Source organism: Ascidiella aspersa, chromosome 6 (assembly GCF_963924565.1).
Source record: "Ascidiella aspersa chromosome 6, kaAscAspe10.2, whole genome shotgun sequence".
In the NCBI taxonomy this organism is placed as follows: domain Eukaryota; kingdom Metazoa; phylum Chordata; class Ascidiacea; order Phlebobranchia; family Ascidiidae; genus Ascidiella; species Ascidiella aspersa.
Window position 1 is genome coordinate 20,565,683 of NC_139452.1, and position 24,812 is coordinate 20,590,494.

Consider the following 24,812-nt stretch of genomic DNA (forward strand, 5'->3'; position numbering starts at 1 on the left):
AAAAAATGGTTCTTAAATTTAAGGGCACTGCCCAACAGGTTTTTTATTTCATTTAAATCACTTTTTTAGCCAATATTGGATAACTGATTTTTATGTTTTACGAATAAGCATTTTTCTTACATCTGAGTTTCTCCAAATCGTAAATTCTGTCATCTAGTTCAGTGGTTCCCAACCTTTTTATTCCCACGGACCATTTGGCGATTGACAATTTTACCGCGGCCCACAAGAGGACTGATAGTTTATATTTAATATTATGTCGGCTTAATTACACAACTTCAGTTTTATTTGTATATTTTAAAACCCTGTCAAACGAAAACAATAAAAATAATAATAATAAAAATGATATCCATTTCATTAACAATTTAACAAAAATCAATGTGAACCTTGCGCTTGCTTCTCCGCAATCAGTCTGTTCCATCTAGGAGTAATTGGAGACAATGACACTCGTAGCGTGTCGCTTATCTCAAGCTTACTTCGATGCTTTGTTTTTGTTACTGTCATCGCAGAAAACCCCACTTCACACAAATAGGATGTCGGAAATGGCAATAAGCATTTTAATGCTGCTGTAGCAATCGCAGGGTATTCGGCCATGACTTTCATCCAGAACTCCGTCAAAGTTTTTTCCTCAAACATAGATTTAAGGTCACCATCATTTTTGATCTCTAATAATTTGGCTTCCTGTTCTACAGACATGCTTAATTCCACTGGTTTATTGACAAATGGGTTGCGGATCCATTCTTTGCCATTTCGGGGGTCTTTAGAAGTCGGAAAGTAACGCTCGAACTCTTTTAAAAGCATTGATAAGTGATCGTGTATCAACTGTGAGATTGATGATTCAGTTTCAGTCTCGTTCAAAAACACAGTTAATGTATGAAACATGTCCAAGATGTCTTTGTCCAGGCGCTTTAACCATAGCTCTAACTTGGCTTTGAATGCAGCAATTTTGTCTGCCAAACTGAAAACTGTTTTCATTTTTCCTTGGAGTGACAAATTAAATTCGTTAAGCAGGCTGAATATATTACACAGGTAAGCCAATTTGGCAATCCATACGTTGTCACTAAAATGAACTGCAAGCGGAGATTTCTTTTCTTCAAGAAATTTTTTCAATGGCTCTCGTAATTCAAAAACCCTGTTTAGTGATTTTCTCCTCACATAGCTGTGCAAAAAGACGCGAATTAAGAGCGTGAGCTTTAATGTGGTTAATAACTTGAACCGCGTCCTTCAATACATTGTTAAATTCATGCGACATTTTACGGCTTGCCAGCATTTCTCTGTGAATGATGCAATGAGTAGATTCACTCCCTGGTGCAACCTCTTTAATCCGTGAAGTTAAACCCGAAATTCGACCAGTCATGGCAGCAGCTCCATCTGTACATATACCAACACAAAATGACCATTTTAATTTCATTGATATATAATTATCCATTGCCTTGAAAAGTTCGGCTCCTGTGGTCTTTTTTGACAAAGATAGAATACATAGCAAATCTTCATGTACATTCTCCTGATATAGATATCGCACATAAACAAGAAGTATTGCCTTGTTGTCGACATCTGTTGATTCATCTACTTGGAGTGCGTACCACGGTGACAAATTAATCCTCTCTAATAATTGTTCCTCGATGTCTTTGGCTATATCTTGAATGCGCCTACTGACAGTGTTATTCGACAAAGGCACATGTTCTATCTTTTTAACAGCATTTTCTCCTAGAAGTTCACGGCAAATATCTTTAGTGGAAGGCAAGATTAATTCTTCTCCTATGGTAAATGCCTTTTTTGCCTTAGCAATACGGATAGCCACCAAATATGATGCTGTCAATGCTTTTTCATTTATTGATGTGGAAGCCCTTAGAAATGTCTTCTGTTTCTCGTGTTCCCTTTTCTTTCTCTCAAAATAATCGAGAGGCTTTTCTTTTAAATTAGGGTGATTGGTGTTCAAGTGGCGAATCAGTTTTGAGGGTTTCATGGCATCATTAGAAAGCTGTTTACCGCATACTAAGCAGAGTGGGTTTGGTTTGTGCGAATCGACTGTCGATATAAATCCATATTTTAAATATGATTCTTGGTATTGTCTGTTCAAATCTTTAATTTTCTTTGATTTTAAGGTGCCTTCATCTCTTTCTTCTATTGGCCTTTTGCCCGGTACAAGGAAACTTTGTAATGACATCTGCTTGGTGTTCATTGTTTCTAATTAGTAAGTTAAATTTAGCTGTAACATTCTTATAACTAGAAAATGGAGATAACTGAAATAAAATAATACGGTTATAGAAAATGAGATAACAGTTATTATCAGGGCTGTGAATTTAAAGGGAATATTTGGCATATATTAAAGGGCATATTTTCACAGCCCTAGTCATTATATAATGCAGTGATTGATGGAGAGCATGATACCGGGCATAACACACACAACCACCCCGGAACACTGCCAAATACCTACTGAGCAAAGACCACAATTCAGAACAGTACCACTATACAGATTGCACAGTCTGGACACTCGAAATAACAAAATTTTAATAAGAAGGTATCAGTTGATCCACGGACCACCACGAATTGTTCCGCGGACCAACAGTGGTCCGCGGACCACAGGTTGGGAACCACTGATCTAGTTGATCTACCTATTTAATTAAACAATTTTATTTCACATATTAAAACAACGTAGATCAATTTATAATAAACAAGCCAGTTTTAACTTTTTTTTCATATTCAAAATAAAGCTTAATTTTTCCAAAATGATTTATCACTCGGGCGATTATTTTTTGACCTAAAAGATGAGAAATTTTGACCTAAAAAACTATTTTTTTGACAAAATTTTTATCTATTAGAAATACATGATTTAAACAACATATTGTTGTTTGAAGTACTGCATTATTGTCTTGGCGTTGTCAACCACACGTTTTAGATGCTTTACTGACTATACCGCTCGAACACATCAGACACTTTTTCAAGTTTATGCAAAACTCATGAAAATGCTTATCGTTTTTTCGTCAATGTAAAAAAAAAACATTACACTGGTTATTTTGGAAAAATGTTGTGCAAACAGTTGAAATAGGCCTGCAACGTAAAAATAATTTAAAAAAATTAACAAAGATCTAGTTATCGAAATACGAAGCGGGATAATTGTAAATCACAAGCGAAGAAGACAGCAAATGCCGTTCGAAATATTTGTCCAAATCAGGGATAAACAACTATAACGTAAAAACTAATTTCTAGATGAGCCTAATGCGATAAACTAGGCCTGGGTAGTTAATACTGCAAGTTCTCTTGTGCCATATATTGCTGTAATGAAGACATAATACAGTTAAGATGTTGTTAATAGAACTCTAAACTAAATTTTCTTGCTAGCAGTTGAACGATACAACTGAATGATACTTTCGAAAAGCTGGCCAGAGTTTATTAAAATTCGTAAATGATTTATGTACATTTTTAATCGATTTTGACTTGAAATAATTTTGCAAATTTTGACCTAACGTGTAAATTTTGACAAAAAATTATCACCGTTTTAGATCTAAACTCATTATGCATTTTAAATATATATTTTTTTATGTCACACTATTTTTATTATTCAATTCCTTTACGAACTTGGTTTCCAATAACTTTAATAATATTTTAATACAACACCCAATAATTGAGTTGATTAGCTCAGTCGGAGAATGGTCTCACTTTTCCAATCGATCAAGAAATTTCATTGATCTTTCAAATTTTAATAACATACTCAATAAACCAAAATTTGTCCATCACTGAGTGACTGAAATAATTATTAGCAGCAAACACAAATTTGCAAGTTCTAAGTGTTGTTTGTTTTTTATGAAATACACCCAAAATTATATATCCATGGTAAATTTTCACCCCAATTTACCAGTGCAGAAATATTCTAATAATAATCTTGGTTTACCTTCAGTAATTGTGTAAGTTTCAGTTGTTGTGTTACTTTGTATTAAAAATAAATAGGTTTAATATTTAGTTTAAACAAAATAAAAAGTTTTTGTTTAGGTTTTGCGGTGGTTTGTAGATGCAGCAATACTGCCTGAACAGCTGGAAGGTCACTTGTCTCATGAACTTGTTCATTACTCAACATTTCACTTTGTTTATAAATACTCAACTCTACGGATGATGTATGAAAAGGCAAGAAAAGACTACAATACAAAGAGGTTGATATTCCTTTAAAACAACAATGTTTTAGTTAATAAAAAAACAAAAATATGAGTTATTTATAAAATTATAAAACTTTTCAAAAGCTCTTTACAGTTTTTGTGCATTTTGTACAAAAATTTTGACTTGAAATAATTTTGACCCAACGTATAAATTTTGACTTTTTGACAAGTCAAAAAATAATCACCCTACATATAACACAGAAATTGACACAAAAAATTCAGTGTGAGGATTTGTCACTCACTTGCTCATGAATGCGAATTTGCTCCAAGCATGTGCTGTCACCCATTTACACACGACAGGCGAGTTAGTGCCCTAAGCAAAAATTAGTTGTTATCTGACTAGACCTGCAACATAGTATTTTGTCAGGGGAAGTGCTTTTTTGGTTGAAACCTGTCTGACTGGCAAGTGCAGATTTTAATTCAATGCCAACCCTGCACATTGTTATGAACAGATTATTACACTAGCTCTTATTTCACAAAGATTAGTAGTTTGCAATGCAGATATTTTTTAAGTTAATTTTGTTATCGAGTGAGGTATTAGTGAAAATTGCCACTTGCAGATTCTTTGTGTATTCCAAACTATTTTTATCTGGCTTTTTATGTATCAACAGGGTAATCCATAAATGTAAGGGTGTTTGGCATTATTCAACACACAAAAAATTCCTGAACTTCGAAACAAAGCTAAATGTTTTAGGAATTACAATTGCAATTTTATTTTTTTATTGGAAATGTATTTGTTTTATGTAAACAGTTTGTTGTTAAACATATGACTTCTACAATCTACCATCCAATGAAAAGGACCAGTTGAGATGACAATATTTACATGCTTTCTTTGTAGTCTTCACCATAGATCCACCTTCACTTGTATGTTCCAATTTACAAACTATATAGTTGTATATCACTAGAAAACCGAGTAGTCTCAGACAACACACTGTGGGATTAAAGCAACAACATGTCTAATTGATTTTCTATGGTGTAATTGCCAAGCTATGCCAACTTTGCAAAGTCCGGAAATGTTTGTATGGCATGTAGCACTATTATCTTGTTTTAGGGAAAAACTAAATCAATCTCTTATATTTTTTTCTAATTAAAAAAAATATTGGGCACTAAGCAAATTAGCGGATTGTATTATTGCTTATTAGCCCGATCTTGCAAATAGCGCTTGAAATAAAGATAAATACTGACGCTCAAAAAACTCTTATAACTTTTCTATATTATTTTAAGCCTTGGAAAAGGAATGTTAATGATTGACAGGATGATCGACGAAGCTGGTGAATCGTTAAAAGAAAGTTGGAAGACTCGAGATCAAAATAAAATTGGGATCTATCCGCCACCAAGTATATTGGTATGATATTTACAGTGTAATTTTTGTCACTTGCAACTTGTTCAAATCTATTTTTGCCAGCAGCTTTTATAAAAAAACTACTAGATGTATCTATATTAATATTTTGTTTAGTTTCCTACATTGGTAATACATTTTGTTATATAAATTTTGTTATACGAAGAACTATAGTAGGTAAATCAGAGTTGTCTGACTGAAAGCATGAAGATATTAGTGCTATGCTATGCGATATTTTCCCTTTTGTGGAAATCGTGCTCATAGCCAATCTAAATAAATCTTACCATATTTAATTACTGCCGCTGCGGGCCAAACCAAATCAAGTCTCTATCTATGGATTTAGCAACACTGCTTTAAATTGACAGTAAGCCGGGACACTTGACAAAACAAAATAGTATTCATAAAGTCAAGCAATACATAAATACCTGTTGGTACATTGTCAGTTGAAAAGTTATGCTGTCATTTGCTTTTTGAAAATTCTAGACTCCAGAGTATGTATTAAAAATGTTTCCAGTCTTTTCTTGTATGTTGTACTTTGTTTCATTCAGTCATTATTGGATATGTACTACCTTGATTCAATGAGTACCCCATCAAAACATTCGATTGTTACCTATTTTCTGCTTGATGTTCTTGCTGTTGAAGAAACTTCAGAGGTAAATACATATTTTTTTAAACATTTAACAATAATTTATGACTTTGTCAGTTGTACAATGAAGTAAACATGAAATGTGTAATAAAAATTAGGAAAAAAGATGTTTAGGGAATGGGATAAACTTCGGCTTTTAACTAGGTCAAATTGGAATGCTATTTTGATATTTAAAACAATAATATCATCTAAGGCATATATATATATATATATTAAGTTTGATGCTTATTCTGCCTTAGTTAATAAAATAAATGAAATGACTAAAAATGTCAACACTTGTTTTCTAAATGCATTCTCCCCTTTAACCCCTGCCACAGTAATCCATAGCAGTTTTTATTGCCAATTTTTTGTTAAACTGTGTAGGTTTCAAGCGTGTTGTTATACCAGCATAATAATAAGGAGCTCACCTGGGATTTTTGCAATTAAAATGGGTCTGATTGTTAAGAAGAAGAATGTGTTTTTGCCAATCCTAAAGATTTTGTGTTTTTTGTTGCAAAATTTGAAGCCACCCATAGTCAAAATGAAACGGTGTATAAAACTTACTTTAGGGAAATACCATAAACGTTTATCTAATTTATGGTGTAGGAGGGTTAACTCTCTATGTGACGTGTTATTTAAAAGTCTAAATGAATTTGTGCAAAGCGTCTGATTATGTACACCACCTACACCCATGGTTGAAGTCTTGACAAGAAAGTTTTTTCCAAATGATGAATTTTAGTTTTGAGTATTCAGATGTGGATTCCTTTTATTACAGGAAGATCATGAGTTTAGTGACATCTATAAATCATCATTGTATGATCACAAGCAAACTTGTGGATTCTTTCCTGTTATATTTCAACTTCCTACTTCAACAACAAACCTTATCAAAGCCTACTGGATGCTGGATCACAAGGAATTTCAGGTTTTTGTCAATTAAGATTGCACACATATTGTCGACACAGTCAATACTTTTGGTACCAACCTGATACTTTAAACAAAGTGAACAGCGAATAATTTGACCTGCTTGAAGTGGGATTTCATGCTTAAAATAGTTTTGACATCTGGGCTCTCTCTAACCTCAAAAAAAGAAGCATATTTAAATACAAATGTTAATTACGATTATTTGTCTCTTTTTCCTAATTTATAAAAAAAAAACTTTGTTTGGATTTCCAATACATACAACCATGTGGGCAACAAGAATTTTTACATCTCAACTAAGATTAGAAATAATATTACAGAAACTGTAGTCTGATTCACATAAAAATGCTATTGGAATTGAAATTAGTGACTAGGAAAGTGGAATACCAGAATTTTACAATGATAGGTTTCTAAGATAGGGTAACATATCCAGAATATGGAATTTGGTTATATGTTTTAAGTAGGGGGATATATATATATGACTAACCTGTGTAAAAGAAACCTAGTTATAATATTTTTATTGATTATTTTGGTTATCTTTTTGCTTTCAGGAATCTTTGTCACTGCTTTGCGATGCTGGTACTGACAACAATCTGGAACCACATCAACATCAACAAATTCTAGTTGCATATATGTCCCATGGTCACTGTGACCTTGCCCTAAAATACCTACTTACTCTGCAACCAATCTGTTCCTCTGTGGATGATGTAAAACTTAAGATTGAAATTTATATTAAAAATGGGTATGTATTATTGTATATGCCAAATTATGACTAACTTTTTTATTTTCTTAAGTGCTTAATTCCTATGATTCTGTGTTTGGAATTGGGTTTATGTTTTATTTGTAGTCTAACAATATATGATATGTCATCTATAAAAGAATGGTTGTTGATTTGACAGAAGACTACCTTACAAGGAATTTTCATCATGCTTGATAACCACTAAACTATAATAATGTTTTTAGGCAACACAATTTTATTGGTTTAATTTATAATTTTATTTGTTGTTATGTTTCTATGTGTTATAAATATATTAAAATAATTTTAAATAAGTCTTTTTGAAATTTGAACATACCATATTTTCTTTTCATTATTGTATACATGCTGTTGAATATAAAGGTCTTTAATATATTATTTCTACAGCAAAGTTTATTTTATATCTGTCCATCAAAAAAAAAAGTATAAATGCTTAGATTTGATTGCTATTTTCTTGTTTTCACTTTGCTACCTAGTACCTACTATTCTAAAACCCTTATTTTTTGCCTTTTAGTTTAGTGCAGCATGCATTGGAAGTTGCAAAGAGCAATGTGGATACATTGTACCATGAAGATATCTACTTTCATTTATTCTCTTGCTGCTATCATAATTCATTGTTTCAGGCGCTTCTTAAGATTCCAATAAGCGCATTTGAGGATGTAAGTTTAAAACACTGTTTACCAATATTGTTGCCACCACAAATGTAAACGTTCTTAGTAAAATATTAAGGAGGAGGTTATGTAACATATGTTATATCTAATCACAACTTACTAATTTTTTTGTTTTCTACACTTATATGAATTTGGTCAGTGCCCCCAACACTTAACCAGTAGTCCCTGCAAATGTATAAAGCAAGATGATGTTAACTTTATTCATTTTTAGAATCACACACACATTTTTTAACACAATTCGGATATGTTTTAAAATAGCCCTTTTGTTTAATAAAAAAAGCTAAAATGTTCTTAATAAATTATTTACCCAAGCTTTATGGCAATCCTATAAAACTAGTTTTTAATTTGCCTAACAAAAATAACAATTAGCATTTGAGATGATGGAAACACTACTACTAGTGATGTAGCTATAATATCAAGTTTGTATGAATAGTAGGTTTTCAATCTATAATAATGAGCTTGAAATATCAAATCAAGTATATTATTATTAGTTTTTTCTGTTTTATAAATCTAGATTTTTTTATTACACTGTAGATTAATAAAAAACAATTATATAGTGCCATGAAAAATGGTTAAAATTTAAAATATTAGCTTATAAAAATAATTGTGATAAATATTAAAGATATATTTTTTTAAAACTAGTTGTACTTACAAAAAGTCAAACCTTCTACAGTACTGTGTTAGTTACTTAACAACTGCACTATATGTAAGCACACTGGATATTGGTAGTGGGTAACCTCGAGTAACACCATAGTGTATTTTGTCTAAAGCTAGCATGTTTTCCTATGAAATGTTACTTTTGCAACAAGTGCATTTAAGAAATATCAAAATATGTACACCTGACTTAAACAGTAGCAACTCCCCCAATTTCAACAGCTAATGATGATTCAATATAGAGTAATTTAATTGGCAGTTAATTGGTCACCTCAAAAACGCTGACATCTGACTGGGTGGCTCCATTGACAAGCATTGTTTCGCCATAATAAAAGGCACTTTTTGCCACTTGTGGATATACAAATTAGAAGCAATTCCTGCACTAAAATGAATTTGGGTAAAAACAATCAACTTAGAACATCCCTAGCTACCACCTTTTTTATTCTTCATGTTAGATAGAAAGATAAACGTATTAAAATATCTCCAGTAATGATTATGTTAAGACTAATTTCTGCATTCAAACATATTTTACCATAGCTAAATAATATATTCCATTTATAGTCTTTCATTACTTTCCAGTGAGAGTAGATCACAATAGGTCTATAGAAGTGATTCTCAACCTTTTTAGTGCCAGAGCCGCATTTCAAACTTAAGGTTTGCAAGGAGCCGCATAAAAACAACAGTAGGCTAATAATTAAAAAACATTAAGAAAGCAACAAGAAAACAACAAATATACATTACGCTAGCCTAGGCTAACTAATTAACACTGTTGTAATAGATATTTCTTATTGCCATAGCTTGTCCAGCAGGACTAAATATATTATGACGTCACAAACCACAAAATTATTTTAAACAGCAGAACGAAAGTAACCCGGTAACAATAGTACTTCGTACCTGGGAGTAACATTTAGTACTTCGTACTCGGGATCCTTGCTGAACTCAATTTCATTAATTCTTGGTTTCTCTTACTTACTTTGTTGCAATTCCGCTACTGCTAACTAATTTTTCACTCCGTTAGTGAGAGCCGCAAAATGTACAGTTGTGAGCCGCGGTTGAGAATCACTGGTCTATAGTCTACAAAAATATATAAATCTACATAATTGAATATTTTAAAGTATAGATATTACACATTGTGTTTCAAAACAGTCCGCTTGGATTATGTTGAATGACCCACTCATGAGATATAGATATTATTAGTAGTGCTAATTTATTAGCCGTTTAGTCTAAAAATGTCATTTATTTTTAAAACAGGCAACTTTTCAGCAATACATTTAATCAAAAGTGCAAGATTGTCATTTTGATATTACAGACCCTTGTTTGCAAATATCTATCAAGTGGAAGTATTCCCAGTGCTCACAATTTGCTGGTCTTGTATCATTTGCAAAAGTCGAGATACAAAGAAGGCATCCAAGCTTTTCAACAAAGCAAGCCATTTTATATTATGGTTAGTTATGGAATAGTACTTCTTAAGCTTATTATTGGCGACGCCCCTTTACAGGTCTAATTTTCGAAGGACAAATTCCATAGCTTCACACTACTATGTAACTTATTAATTTTGGTGGCATTTTATTGTATTATGTTTAATCTTGTTATTTAATTAAATCGCAAATTAGGTACTTTTTAGTGTCACCCTCTCTGTAATTTTTGTGGCATTGGCCATTCAGTGTTGATAATACGTAGCAATAACAACATTGACAAATTCAAAGTTTGCTAGGACTTAAATTATATTGGCCGAAAATTTATTTTCGGGACATATCTTGTTAGTTTTAGTTTTTGAATAATAATTTAGGACTACTACTATGCAGGTTGAACGCAATGATCATGTTAAGCAACACCATGAAACATTGAGGCATATTGTGCAAGGTTACATCAACATTCTTCCAGAAGTTGAAAGGGAATTAATTTCTGTTAAGAACAAAGCATTTGAAAGAAATAAGATTGTCAAAAAACAAGGTTTTTGCCTAATTTTTAGTTTTTGCAATGGAATGATTAAAACTAAATGTGTAACATATGTTTACCATTATCTTAAATTTCCCTACTGCCTTTATCCTATTTAAAATATCATATATATATATATATATTTAATAATGCTGATATAGATCAGTGCTCTTCAACCTGAATGCAAGGTTGACCCTACGGTGCATCAAAATATGCATGGGGTGCACTTGACATTTAGGATATAAAAAAATGTTTGAATGCTGTTTTATGACATGCAGTAGTACTCGCAAGCAGCCTGCAGCCATAATCGAACTCTCACCGTCAGTGTGTAAAACTATGGCCGCTCCATTCTGTTTAATTGGCGTGATGATATTAACATGCATATTGCATAATGATTTTTCATATCGCTTTTTACCTCCGATTACCTTTTAAGTAAACAGGGTGCATGAGTTCGTCACAACATCTTTAGGGGTTCACCAAACCAAAGATTGAAGAGCACTGATATAGATTATTTTTGTTCCAATTTATAGTAGTTGAAGTTCGTCCACTTTCTGCAACCCTCAACTCCCGAGCAGAACTGCCACTTTCTCACTCTGCTCTTTTTTCTCTTACGTTTGACAAATGCAAGAAACCTCTTCATAAACCATCAATGACTCCTTTCAGAAAAAGGTTGGTCTTAAAAAAGAACACATATTTATGAATGTTAATCATTTTTTTGACATTGCTAAGATATAATAAGTTACATTCTGTAGAACTGATGTACACACAGCTTTGTATGCAACTCCTCAACAGAAAAAGCTGTTTTTTACTAATGATATTACAAGTTCAGCTACAGTTAGTTCTTTCATTTCAAGATCGGAGGACAGGTAGTTCTATTTTGTTTTATTTGTCGTGTTACTTTGTTTGTTTTAAATATGACCTTTTTTGGTGTGGGTTGTAAAACTACTCTCATAAATTAACTCAATCGAATACGATTGAAAATTGACGAAAAAATAAGTAAAAAAATTGTGTTTATACAGAGAATTTTTGGAAAATTTTTATTTCTGTTTACTATCTATAAACATTATTCTTTGACTCAGTTTGCATTATTATTGTTTTAAAATATTAAAAAAGCTGAAATTTACATCAGATAAAAGACTTGAAAATGTTTAACTCAACAGACGAAAGAACAGGAATTCTTTTAATCAGGAATCCCCCATGTTGAAGAAAAAATCAAGCAGGTTGTCTGTTCAACAATCCTCACCAGTCTGTAAGGTTAATGAAAGGTCTGAGGAACGGAGGTTAGTCTCCGAGCATTTCACCATTTTTATTTTGTCCTGTAGTGCTAGTTCTAACAGGCCTTTGGAATGGGGCCATCAAACTAAGTGGAAAAACAATATTTAAAAAGTTAGGCTGTGTGCCTTTACTATATATGGGTAAATAACCATCATATGTTGCAAATTTTGCCATCATATGTTGCAAATTTAGTTTTGCGAGTTTTAACAAAATCCAAGCATAAATTGTATACGCAGGAGACATTACTGCTATGTTAGCTTGGAAAGGCCTTTTTACTTTTTTCAGTGTTTAAGCCAACGGTGTCCAACCTGCGGCCGTGCATGCGGCCGTCGATGAATGATTATGCGGCCGTTAACACGTATTTTATTAAGCACCAGACGAAGTACCCGGCTTTGCCCAGGTTAAATAGAATATTTACCATCATAATCTACGAAGTCTACCTGAATTTTATCTGGTTAAACAAAATGAAACAATCCATCATACTGTGGCTCTTTATTACTATTGCACATTACGTTGTAACATGTTAGCCTCACGTTATAGCCCATTATTATGGAAGCTAAGTTAGGTAATCAGCATACAACCCGTAATGTTACGGATAGCGTAAGTTTTTCGTAAGTGGCATAAATAATGCAGACATATTTTTTCAAATGTCATAACAAATTTGCGTATGCCTAAACGTTTCTACTGCGTGTCACTAAATAAAAATATCAAATCATGTCATATCGTGGGTCTAAAATCGGTTAACTTTCGCTTCCACACAATCAGAGTAACACCCCACAGCCTGTGTGAAAGCGGAATGGCGTGTTTAATTCTTTGACTCATCTGTGTGGCTCTAAAGATCTAATTCTTTGTCTCCGTAATTTCCCAGTACTTTTTTTCATTTGGTTAAAGTAATCTAAAGATAAAAAATTAACGTATAACCTAAAAAGCAGTTTTGTGTCTGAAATAGGTCACTCAGGGAAAGTCGCGAACGCGCTGTGACCATTTAATTACTAATTCACGTGCTACCAGCATTGTATAAGCTTGCTGAAGCTCCATGATATAGCCGATGATTTAAAAAAACATGGGGTATGTAACATCAAACCTATTATTAACAAACGTAAAAAAGTCGTAGCAGCAATTGTTCAAATTCCGCGAAATTCAAGCAAATAAAAAGTATGTTTAGTATACGACCCGTGTGGTAGCAGTATTTGACGTCCAACGAAAGAAAACCTCGTTTGAAAAGTAAATCTGCTTAGTGTTCAAAATGCGACAAAAAATTCGATGTTTTGCGTACTCTGTCTAAATTTTGCGTGGTTGAATTAGTGCTAAAAGTTTTAAACTTAAGTCTTTACTTGAAACGATGCACACGTTCGGTTACAATAAATTTCATAACATATTATGTTTTTTTTCCTTGAGCCTATTGTTTACACCAAAGCGCTGGTCGTCCCTTGACTTATAAGGATTGAAATTAAATTACTCTTTTCACACGGTTTTTTATACACAGCAACAAAATATATATAGCTACATTTATCGATCCAGAATTGCTAACAAACGCCAAAAAAATAAAAGTTGCTCACCCGTTACCGGTTTGCGACGGCGCTCGCTTGAGATGCGCGACTTTCTCTCATAGAAAGAAACAATTTTTTTCCTGTCTGGGTGCACACGAGTTTCTTTCTATTTTTCCCACTTGCTCGGCGACTCGCTTAAGAGGGAGCAAAATGAGCCACGGTTGCTCTGTCTGTCTCCCTAAAATGAGCCACGTTGCTCTGTTTGTATCTCCCTCTGCCGACTGCCGACTAAAATTATGTTAAGATGTTATGGCGGCCGTGCCCGTGTTGGCAGCGAGATAGCGCGTGCACTACTTTTTACCGTGTCTTAAGATGCTTTTTGATAAAAACCATTAGATTTTTACGGGTTTTATATTATTTTAATTCGTATCTCTCTTTTCTATGTCTGATTTTACCAGCTTGACTAGTTCAAAAAACAATTTTGTAGACAACCTGCGTAATTTTAAAACTTATCTTTATGTTTTATTAAAGTGCGAAAAAGTATATGGAAAGAAACCTCTTTATACATTTTTTCACAAATAGGGTATACCCACTACTAGTGTTGTCGTATAAACTGCTGGTTACGTTTCCAAAAACACATTTCTTCCAAAATTTACATTTTATTTGCCTCCGCCATGATCACAACTGAATTATATCGCCTAGCTTTGACCAGTTCAAGTTTCGCGCGCTTTGTCGGTGGGTATTTGACAGAGTCGCTTTCATACACGACGACGCGACAAGTCAATAGTCAGACCTGTTTCGTCGCGTCGTGTCTGAGGTCCGATGGGGATTCAGCCTTAGTACCACCCATGAAACTGCATGCGCGCCGTTTCGACAACCAGCTGCGTCACGTGTCACATTGAAAAACCCAATATATAAACCCAATAAACGATTTTTTCGCGCTTTGCGCGATTAGACTATATTTCAGTTCTATATTTTTGCACGACATCGTTAGACAACAACAAGTATGTTTAAGAATAATTGTTCTACATCTACGACGTCACGTTATGACTTAATGTTATGACGTCTTATCTAAAAGTAATTTACTGGCGGCCGTGAGATAGATAAAGATTATCAATGCGGCCGTCAACAGCTAAAAGGTTGGGCACCCCTAGTTTAAGCCTATATAACTTTTTTCTAGACCAAACTGCCATGGGATAATCGGTACGACAGACTTAGATAACCTGTTTAAAAGCTTAAAATATTGGTTTTGAAAATCCAATTTAAAGTTGTATTGAAGCCAATTTATTAGTGAAATACTAATGCTTGAATTGCATTTTGGTGGCTGGGTTTCGGCATATATCACTGATTAACATAACCTTGTATTATTATTATTATTATTATTATTATTTTTAAATTAGTTAAAATCTATTGCTATATGAAAACTCTTTGTCTTTAATTTATAGTTCTTTGTCCACAATGGCATCAATGCTGCTTCAAACTCCGACAATTGTAAGAAAATTGCCAAGGTCACCTTCAAAAGAAAGTACATTTGAGTTCATGACTCCTCAATCCATATTGAAAGTCAAGCTTTTAAAGTAAGTTGCTCATTAAGATCTATAAACTTTTATTGATAAAAATGCATCATTTGCAATTATTGATGAATAAACTTTATTCTTATTTAGTTCAATAACAGCTTGACTAGATAAGTGGAATACCTTTTTATTGGAGATCGTACAGTAATATTTTTTTATATATGACCCACTGAATCCTTTACTTCTACAAAGCTTTATGTTTAAATTTCAAATTGTCTTGCATACTAAATGATTTGTTTTGATGCAGAAACAAATCTCCTTCCCTTCCATCAATACCTCAACAGTCAACAACAATCAGTACCATGTCGCCAGGTGGATCAGATAGTTTAACTTCGCTGAGCAAAGTTGGGACTACATTTGGGGACATAACAAGGTCAGTTGTATGCTAGCCATGAAAGTTCTTTACCTAAGCGAGAAAAGTTAACTTTTACATACCTGCAGACTGAGTTACAATAGTATAGTATTGTTAGCTTAATAAAGGCAATAAAAAATAAAATAACAGAAGCATTTATTCAATTGAAAAGTTAAATACAAATTAGCAAATTAGGTTAAAATTGTTTTCCAATTTTCTATAACACAATTAAGGTTTCAGTAATATCAGAAACAATTAGAAAGCATGGTTAATATTCCTACAGTGATTTTGAGCATATCCTTGGTTTACTCAGCATGGCAACACCAACACTTGATAGCAGTCAGTTTAAGAAAAGAAAGGGTTTATCCTTATCTGAGAATCATAATGTGTGAGTATATTTTTACGATTACCACTACATGTGTTTTTTCAGAAAGTCAATTGTTTTTATAAGTATGCAAGTATCTGACATATTACAATTATCAAAGTTTTATTTATTATAAATTTATGAAGGTTACGCAAGAGACATTTTTTAACCATACCAGTGTTATTGCTTAGTACTAAAATTAGAATATTTGTTGAACTTTAGTATTATATTTTCTATGGCTTTATTCCTTAATTTATTTTAAATATAGTAATGAATTTATCTGTTTTTAGAGATTCAAAAAACGTCATTCACACACCAAAAGTGGAAAGCTCATTTAAAAGCATAAATGTAGCAGAAAGCACGAAGCCTGAGCACATGTCAGTTCAAATAAGTTTGCATTTTAGAATACATGCATTTCATGTACTGAACCTTTATTATTGTTGAATATGGCCAAATGGATATATAGCACCAAGGTTATTTTTATTCTGGCCTTCCAATTGTACATTATTTAGAAATTTTGGCTAATTAAAATTAAAATTTCTGTTAGCTTGTTTGTAGAATACGTTTATGTTAATTAATTTATCAGTGAAATATAGTTATAAAGGTCACACATTTGCAGAATGTTGTTATTTTAAATTCACCCAGATTTAGACATGTCTTATTTAACAATAAAAAAATTCAAATATGTTTTTTGCATTCTATATGTTTAAAATTTGCCTTTATATTAGAACTGTCTTTTTTCACAGCTCTTTTACACCAAAACGTTTGAGGTTTCATGGCTTGAAGAGCCCAATAAAGGAACCTGACGAAAGGTATGTTTGTTTAAAAGTATGTGTTTACCTTACCTATTAAGTTTAAACAATGCATCAAATTAAGTTACCATTATTGTCTTAAAAACATTGATTCAATGAAGCACAAATTTATTACTGTGGATTTAATGTATATCGATATATATATCTTCCTTGTTCTCTTTGAGAGTATTGGTTTTTAATAAAAAAAAAATATGGTATCTCATTATTTTAATCTGCTAAACATATTACTGTGCTTATTTTTGTTGATGTTTTGTCTAGCGTTAACAATTTGTAATCAGTTTGAATATTTATCTTACTTTTTTAGAAACAAATAATTCCTTTAATTGCTTTTTATTTGTTTATGTGTTGAACAGGAATTTTTTAGAAGGATTGCCAAAATCCCTGGCTGGGGATAAAGTAGTTATCTTGCGATCTGCTAATGAAGAACCTGATGTTGATGTCACTGGTGATATCACTGATGATGTCATTCTAATGTCGCCAAACATTCAGCAAAATTGTGGTAAATAGAGAGTTTCTTTTATATTTTGCAATGCCGTAGAAATAGTTTTTTTTTCGTCACTGTTAAATATCAACAGCCAAATATAACATGTATTGATTTAAAATTTTCAATTAGAGTTAGATTAACGTCAAGCAATAGTTGCAAGTATGACAGTGCTCTTAACTATTTGCTAGTTGTAGTTATCAATAACACATTAAAAAACTATACCTCCTTTTTTGTAATGCTATAACATCCAAAATATGTAATATATAAAACAGCAGCGCCTGTCTTACCTTGCCACACGAAAATATTCTTAAAAATCTTCCATGCGACTATAATTGTAAATAATGTATGCAAAAAAATAATAATAATGTATCCAAAAGCGAACATTATTCAACTTAGTACAAGCGGGGATTTAGCGTTGTCACAATATCCACTTTTCCGTTTTTGGTGGGGATATTATAACACAGGTGGGGGGTATGTGTTATATAATAACTCTCTCTCGCAACCGAGAATGCTCACCACGAAAAATAACCTTCATATGTGCCCAGCTATGTATCTCTCTACGTTATGTTATAAAACAAGTATCCTAGAATAACCCCTGTTTCTTAATCGAAGTCTAATAAAAAGTCGAATTTTTGATTTGGCTAAGCTTTCAGTTGGATTGGAGAATTGACATATTGTGCTTTTTTTCCTTTTATTCTGTTCAAGCAATACAACATGCCGTCATATACATGGCGGCTTGGGCTGAAAAGGTTGGCACGAAGTTTAAATGTTTAATTTAGCCAACAAAATGTTTTAATTAGTCTGTAGGTATGGGTTTGGGCCACCTTGTACTACATGATTAGAAAATTTAGCAATTCAACAGGCATGAAAATACACTTAAAAACGCTGGATATTTGTAATTGGTCTGAGGAACGTTTGAAGCACATAAGGCACTGAAAAAGATAATAATTTATTTTGGTTAGTCGCGGGCTGCACAAAATGTTCTCACGGTTAAGTGTTTTCTACAGTTTAATAAAAAGGTGCCATGTGTAACAAAAATAAAGTTTTGTGATTTCATGTATTTTTTTATAAAAAGACCAAATATTTTTTAAGATGAGCAACCATTGGAGGAAAGTGCTAATTCTAGCATTTGTCAACCCCTGGAATCAATGCAAACATCAGAAGAATATAATTTAAGCAGCAACGAAGTTCAACTATCTCCTATACCCGAGGAGCAGTCGAGTACAGATCAGCTACATCTGGTGCTTGATCAGAGTTCAGAATCGAATGTTCATCAAACTTCATCCGAAGAGCTAATTTCCAAGCCCAAACTCAAAGAAGCTTTTGAAACCAACATAATCACATCAACTGCAAATGAACATGCTTCAAAAAACACAGAGAAAGGTTTTCCTGAACAAGCGATCCCTTTGGAAAAGCCTGCTGCTTCCACCGCACCGGAAGAATTTTCCCTTTATGTGAGCGACTCATCCGATAATGACAGCATCGCAATCTCAAGTGATGGTGAAGTAGAGCAAGAGATTAAATTGGAAATATCTGATGATGAAAATGGAAACATCAAGCCAATTCGAGATGCCACTGAAGTCGATCATGTTGAAGCAAGTTTAGCATGTGATGCTGAACGTAGAGTTTCTGTGGATGAAAGCAAAGACATAAATATCCCTGGAAATGTAATTTTACCTGAAGTTGAGGAATCTAATTCACCAACCTCTGAGTCCGCAAACATTTCTCTACATCTAGACTCTAGTGACAATGATTTTGAAAAAAATTCTGGTTCCGAATATCTTTTACAGCTTTCTGAAACAAAGCAAACAACAGACACTATGTTTCATCGCGATATAAGTTTAGACGATAAAGTTGGTGGAGATAAGGAAAGTACAGCATTAAGTTCGCCACTCAACCAGTCCGAAGGCTTTGTGCTCAATCTTCACTTAAGTGGCAATGAAAGTGAAGGATTGACTAGTTCTGGTGATGCTACAGAACAGGCTGAAATGTCGCAAATCAAACCTGGCCACTGGCAAGAATATCTGACTGACACTTCTAAAACGCACAAAATGGAAACAAAACATGAAAAACGAATGTCAGACGAGTCAAAGGATTTGATCGTTTCTCAAACGCTTATTTCCTCAGAACAGCTGCTGTCCAAGGATCCAAAAGCTGTGATGGTAGACAATAATGCAAATGTGCGTCAATTCCAATCTCTTATTCCCGAAAAAAGTTTAATCTGTCCCTCTGAAGAAAAACCTTCCTTGCCAAAAGCATCTCCCGTTGATAAAGTTGCTGCCCATATTATTTTGCAGGAGGAGAACGAATCACGGAATACAACAGGGACGCAGGAAGACACAGAAAATGGTAAGTTAACTTTGCCATAGTACTTGATTTTTTTAATACAATCTAGTGATGTGGTTGTTACACTGTGCGCCTTCAGGGGTTCTTAATATAATAACCCGTATTACAAATAGGCATACTTTAAAACCAGTAGACGCAATTGTACACTGCCAATTAATTAAATAACGTACAATCTTATGGTGTTTACATGTTGGTTGGTCGTGTAGTATTTTTCAAAGGTAATATAACATTGTTTGTGATGAAAGTGTGGCGCAAGATAAAGTTCGGAGGACCAATGATTCAGGATAAAAACTTTCTAACAACCAGTGCAGTAGTTCTTATTCTGTAGGTAATTACCCTTAGTGCTATTAAATGCTGTCCAACCCTCGCGATTTTGGTAAAAGTTTACTGTTCTTTTGAATGCAGAAGATCTTTCTAGTATTGTGTATTCATGAAATAAATGCAGGCCACAACTTTATAGTTTTACAATAATAATTATATTTTTTTAAATACTTGAGTTCCTCTCACGGCCAACAACAATAAAATGCTGTACAACAACTGATCTAGGGAAAAAATATTTTTAGGTAAGCATGACTTACAGTTTTTATATTTTTTAGATAAGCATGACTTAGAGTTGACTTCAACCACAAACCAACTACCTAAAATGCCCAAAACGCCCACTGCAAACCGATTATTCAATGAACCTGTTTTTCTACTCTCCCCGCCTGTCAATAAGGGTCGCCAAGTTGAATTTCGTAAGTTTTCCATTTATTATTTTAGTTTATTTAATAATTCGCTTACGGAAAGGGTGAATAATTTAAAAAATAAATATAAAATAAAAAAGACCAGATATTTTTTTAAATAAAGTAATTACATGATATATTCATTAAAGGTATGATAGTAACTTAAATTTAACTATTAGCCTGTAGTAAATTAAATTCAGTCTGATATTTATTTCTCGCCATTTGTTGGTTCGCTTCTTGTGCGTTTTACACAAGTTTCTCGTCATGACCGAACAAAAGTAGCGTTGACGTCACACTGTGCGTCGCTTTTTAATGGCTTTTTGAGCACTTTTTCACGTTCATTATTTAGTCGATCCTTTTCATACACAAATCACCACATTGTTTTTAGGAACTCGTGCGCCAGACTAATCACGCGAAGTGCAAAAAAGGCTTTTATTTGGTTTAAATTGGAAAACCTCAAGTTTAAAAGCATACGTGTGCATTAGGCACATAAAAGAGATTTGCGTATTGCTCGCATTCATAGTCTAATTTAACATAAATTTTGTATAGAGTTTGTGCAACATGTTTGCCCCCTTGGATCTGCCCCTGTTTGTGACCATGTTTTTACAAGCTCACTTTCTTGTAGCCCCAAAACAAACCACTCCTTGTACTTTGGTGTGGCAAAAATCGTCAACACGTTAATCCACTGTGTGTTAATAAATAATTAAAACACATTACAGCAATTGTGTGTGCACAATACACAAGCCAATTCGCACTTTAAAAAAATAAGAAGTACTGTAGTAAACCGAAATTAAACAATGAGTTGAGCCTCTAATGTTGACAATTGTTGGTTGGAAACCCTTTCTGCAAACATGTCTAGAAAACTCAATATGTTAATTATGTATTGCGGTTAAAGTACTTTTATTTAACAGGGTCATCCCAAAAAGAAATAAAGGACCAATTGTTTTCTTACGTTTTGGTTTATAAAGGATAATATAAAGGTAACATTTTCACTGTAGCTCTTTTTTATTTCGTAAGAATCCAGCGAAAACCGAGTGGACTCAATTGCAGAGCCACACTTTGTATTGTCACCAGCAACCACAAGGACAAGATCATCCAGGAAAAGGACGATAAAACACGAAAGCAAACCCACAACTCCTTCAAAGAGGACGAGGTAAAGATTTACAATAAAAACATATTGTGTACGAACTGTGGCTACTGTGTGATCGTATCACCTGTGACATAGTCTGTTTTTCGTTTCGTTAATTGATTTTATGATTTGGCTATATTGGGTGACAAATTCGCACCGATCTTATGATGAACCATTAGATGTAAGTCCATCGCCCTTTTCTCAAAGACACCACAGTTTTTTTTTTATTTTGGCTTAACACAGCTAACGTATAGAATTTTTTTGATCGTACCAATGTATTTTTTGTGAGTAATAATTACTTTTGAAATGATAATGTCGGTGTTTTTGTAAACAAACAGTATATTAGTGGAAAGGTATATGTCTATAATTAACATATTTTAACTTGGTAGGCATTCAAACATTGAAAATGATGACGTGGCGGGTAAGCCCCCGATTCCCGTTTCGTCACACAAACGAAGAACTCCGTCGCGGTCCATTGCACCTGTAACACCAACACGAAGCAGTGCACGTGTTAGGGTAATTTGGCGAAAATCTCCAATAAAGTTATAAATCTGTTTTACTATTTTGGTCGAATTTTTATATAATATAAACTATAATTTAGTGTAGATGAGATTTTAAACCGCGTTTTTATTCTTATCAGGCACGCAGTTTGGTGGCAGAACATTCTCCGCGGAAACTTGACAAAATCACGGACGAGTAAGCGACATACAAATAGCTATTTTATGCTTCTTTAACCCTACTGTCATGCACCAAAAAAGATTGTATTTAAGTAGCTAACATTGCATCAGGCAATATTCATCATTTTTATATAACACATTATTATTAATTTTTTTGTAACAATTCATTGTTATTTAGTAACGACCCTCCTGTGATGAAAAATACACCATCCCGAAAATCGCAAGGAGTGACAAATGTTGAAAGTGCCGCCGATCAGGTTGAGGTACCAACTCATAAACTCCGCTCCTCTACACGAAAAACTCGCTACAGCAAACATGAAAGTGATTGTCCAGACGAACAACCCTCTGTTTCTCGTACATCTTCGCGAAGAAAAATAATTGCTGATACAACAGTTGCTCATGACGAAATTACTTCTACTTCTGAGTACATGACTTTGGAAAGTGTCGATAGCGATAATCCTCCAACGGTTAAAAGAACCAAGTCAAGACGCAGTACTAAAGATCAAGATGCACCCCCATCTGTTACCAGAACGTCTTCAAGAACTCGGAAGATTCCTTCTGAACTACGCAAGCTAGAGAATTCGTCATCAGAACAAGAAGAAACTGCAGTCAAGCGAAGTGTATCAAAAAGAAGAACTAAAACTATTAAAAAGAGTCCAACCGCAAGCGATCCAAGTGTAATAGTGGAACAACCCTTAATTACTAGAACGTCATCACGAACACGACGTACCACTAAAATACTTGATAATGATGCTATTTCTATACAACTTTCTTCAGCCGATAAAACATCAACGAAAAGAAAAAGTAAAGACAGGAAGACCAAGGAAGACCCAGATTTAGTGGAGAATCTAGATAAATCTACAAAAAACAAGCCGGCAAACTCCGATGATTTGGATCCACCTCGTGTTACCAGAACGTCATCAAGAAAGAATAGGGTTCCCGTATCTCGAGAATCTGAGCCAGATGACCCCCCTGCTGTAACAAGGACAAGGTCAGGAAGAAAATATGCAACTAAAATACTTGAATCAAAGGAAGAAGAACCGACGTCTGTTCCTAGGTCCCCAGTGCGGTGGAAAGGAAAAACACTTGTACGCAAAGTTGAAGTGGAGGTTGAAGATGAGCCATCTCTGTTACGGACATCCTCTCGATCTCAACGAAAAAAATTTGGTATCTCTGATGACAATAAGGATACCAGTGAATCTTTAGATACTATCCCGGTGGTAAAGAGGACATCTTCTAGGACACGCAGTAAAGCGGCTACTGCAACATTAAGGGCAAAAAAAGGAACAGCAATGCCTTGCGATGAACCTGATCTGACACCGGAGGATACAATCGATTTCCACAAAAAGTCTCCTAGTGACGAACCTATAAACTTAATTGAAGTCCCGGAAGAAACAACTACAGAAACTGAGAAGGTAAACTATATTATAAACAACTAAAAATTTAGTAACATATAATTTACGAAAAAATGATGAAATCCTTTATAGTTAGCCGTTTTTGGTGACTGTTTTATGCTTTTAATTGCAATAATTACTTTTTTAAGATTTCTGTGCCAAAGATTGCCAAAAAAGTATTTGAAGCGCCTTTGCTGCTATCAACTTTATACTCAGTTACATTACTTCAAGTAACTTACCATGTATCTTCTTTGAGACTTACTTTTCTTTTTAGGCAACTGAAAGCAGCAAGGCAGTTGCAACCACTATCAGAGCCAACTTTCCGATCGTTGCACGGCGCAGAGCAAAAGTTCATATTTATAAAAAATCCTTTTGAATTTGCCAAGTTTATATCGTGTATAATTACAATTGTATGTATTTCATTGTTAGCAAAGTACTGCCCATAAAATAAACATTTTACATCGTGGTTAAATGTGGAGGTACGCAAGTCTAGCAGTAAATGTAGGGTGACACAGTAAACGGTCAAATACTTTCTATATAAAAAAGAGAACGAACCTCCAACGTTAGCAACCTTTTTTTTTGTTTTTTCTTTTTCTCCCTGATCCCGTGAAATATTTTCACTTGTTCCACAATAAGACGATTATTTTATTCTGGTAAACACGCAATAAATCAGTACCTACACTTTACTTCTGAAAGAATAAGTAATATCGGCAAAAAACAAAAAGAACAAAACAAAGATCTGACCTTCTAAAAAAAAACAAAAACAAAGATCTGACCTTCTAAAATGCAGTAACGAAAACTGCGTTTATTAAATTTAACCCGGGCGCTGGTGGTTAATGTTTGTTGGCATTTGTCATGCATGGTAACTCACCCGATTAAAGGAAATGGTATATTCGACAAACGAGGCAGCAAGTACATTGACAGCTTAAGCGACACCATTAACAGGTAGCGTATGACACGACCGCTGTTTAACCTTAACGACGCTACCACAAAACTGCTACACACGCCCCATTGTCTTAAAAAAATGCTCAAGAAGTCCGCATTCCTGCGTATATACTCTTATTTTTCCTCTGGTCGTAAAACATGACGTAGACGTATTTTCTGCCTAGGTATCGATGTGATCCGAGGTTTGACCGTCTCCCATAG

At 33.8% G+C, this 24,812-nt stretch overlaps 1 protein-coding gene across 4 annotated transcripts in view; it reads left to right on the forward strand.

Annotated features, from left to right (window-relative positions):
• LOC146140686 (uncharacterized) overlaps window positions 1–24,132 on the forward strand; it is a 37,176-nt gene extending 13,044 nt beyond the window's left edge. For 2 of the 4 annotated variants that reach the window (XM_083391682.1, XM_083391684.1), the window contains 24 exons: window positions 3,988–4,145; window positions 5,373–5,493; window positions 6,036–6,140; window positions 6,888–7,034; window positions 7,582–7,772; window positions 8,299–8,443; window positions 10,419–10,553; window positions 10,915–11,062; window positions 11,578–11,716; window positions 11,800–11,913; window positions 12,208–12,327; window positions 15,258–15,389; window positions 15,634–15,759; window positions 16,022–16,126; window positions 16,393–16,479; window positions 16,849–16,914; window positions 17,268–17,413; window positions 18,491–19,747; window positions 20,341–20,478; window positions 21,484–21,619; window positions 21,985–22,111; window positions 22,236–22,291; window positions 22,451–23,687; window positions 23,941–24,132. In XM_083391682.1, the coding sequence (XP_083247808.1) occupies window positions 3,988–4,145; window positions 5,373–5,493; window positions 6,036–6,140; window positions 6,888–7,034; window positions 7,582–7,772; window positions 8,299–8,443; window positions 10,419–10,553; window positions 10,915–11,062; window positions 11,578–11,716; window positions 11,800–11,913; window positions 12,208–12,327; window positions 15,258–15,389; window positions 15,634–15,759; window positions 16,022–16,126; window positions 16,393–16,479; window positions 16,849–16,914; window positions 17,268–17,413; window positions 18,491–19,747; window positions 20,341–20,478; window positions 21,484–21,619; window positions 21,985–22,111; window positions 22,236–22,291; window positions 22,451–23,687; window positions 23,941–24,042 (5,238 nt within the window). In that variant the 3' untranslated portion in view covers window positions 24,043–24,132. The remainder of the gene's footprint in view (window positions 1–3,987; window positions 4,146–5,372; window positions 5,494–6,035; window positions 6,141–6,887; window positions 7,035–7,581; window positions 7,773–8,298; window positions 8,444–10,418; window positions 10,554–10,914; window positions 11,063–11,577; window positions 11,717–11,799; window positions 11,914–12,207; window positions 12,328–15,257; window positions 15,390–15,633; window positions 15,760–16,021; window positions 16,127–16,392; window positions 16,480–16,848; window positions 16,915–17,267; window positions 17,414–18,490; window positions 19,748–20,340; window positions 20,479–21,483; window positions 21,620–21,984; window positions 22,112–22,235; window positions 22,292–22,450; window positions 23,688–23,940) is intronic. The other 2 variants (XM_083391683.1, XM_083391685.1) reach the window with 2 other exon arrangements.
• Window positions 24,133–24,812: the final 680 nt, after the last annotated feature.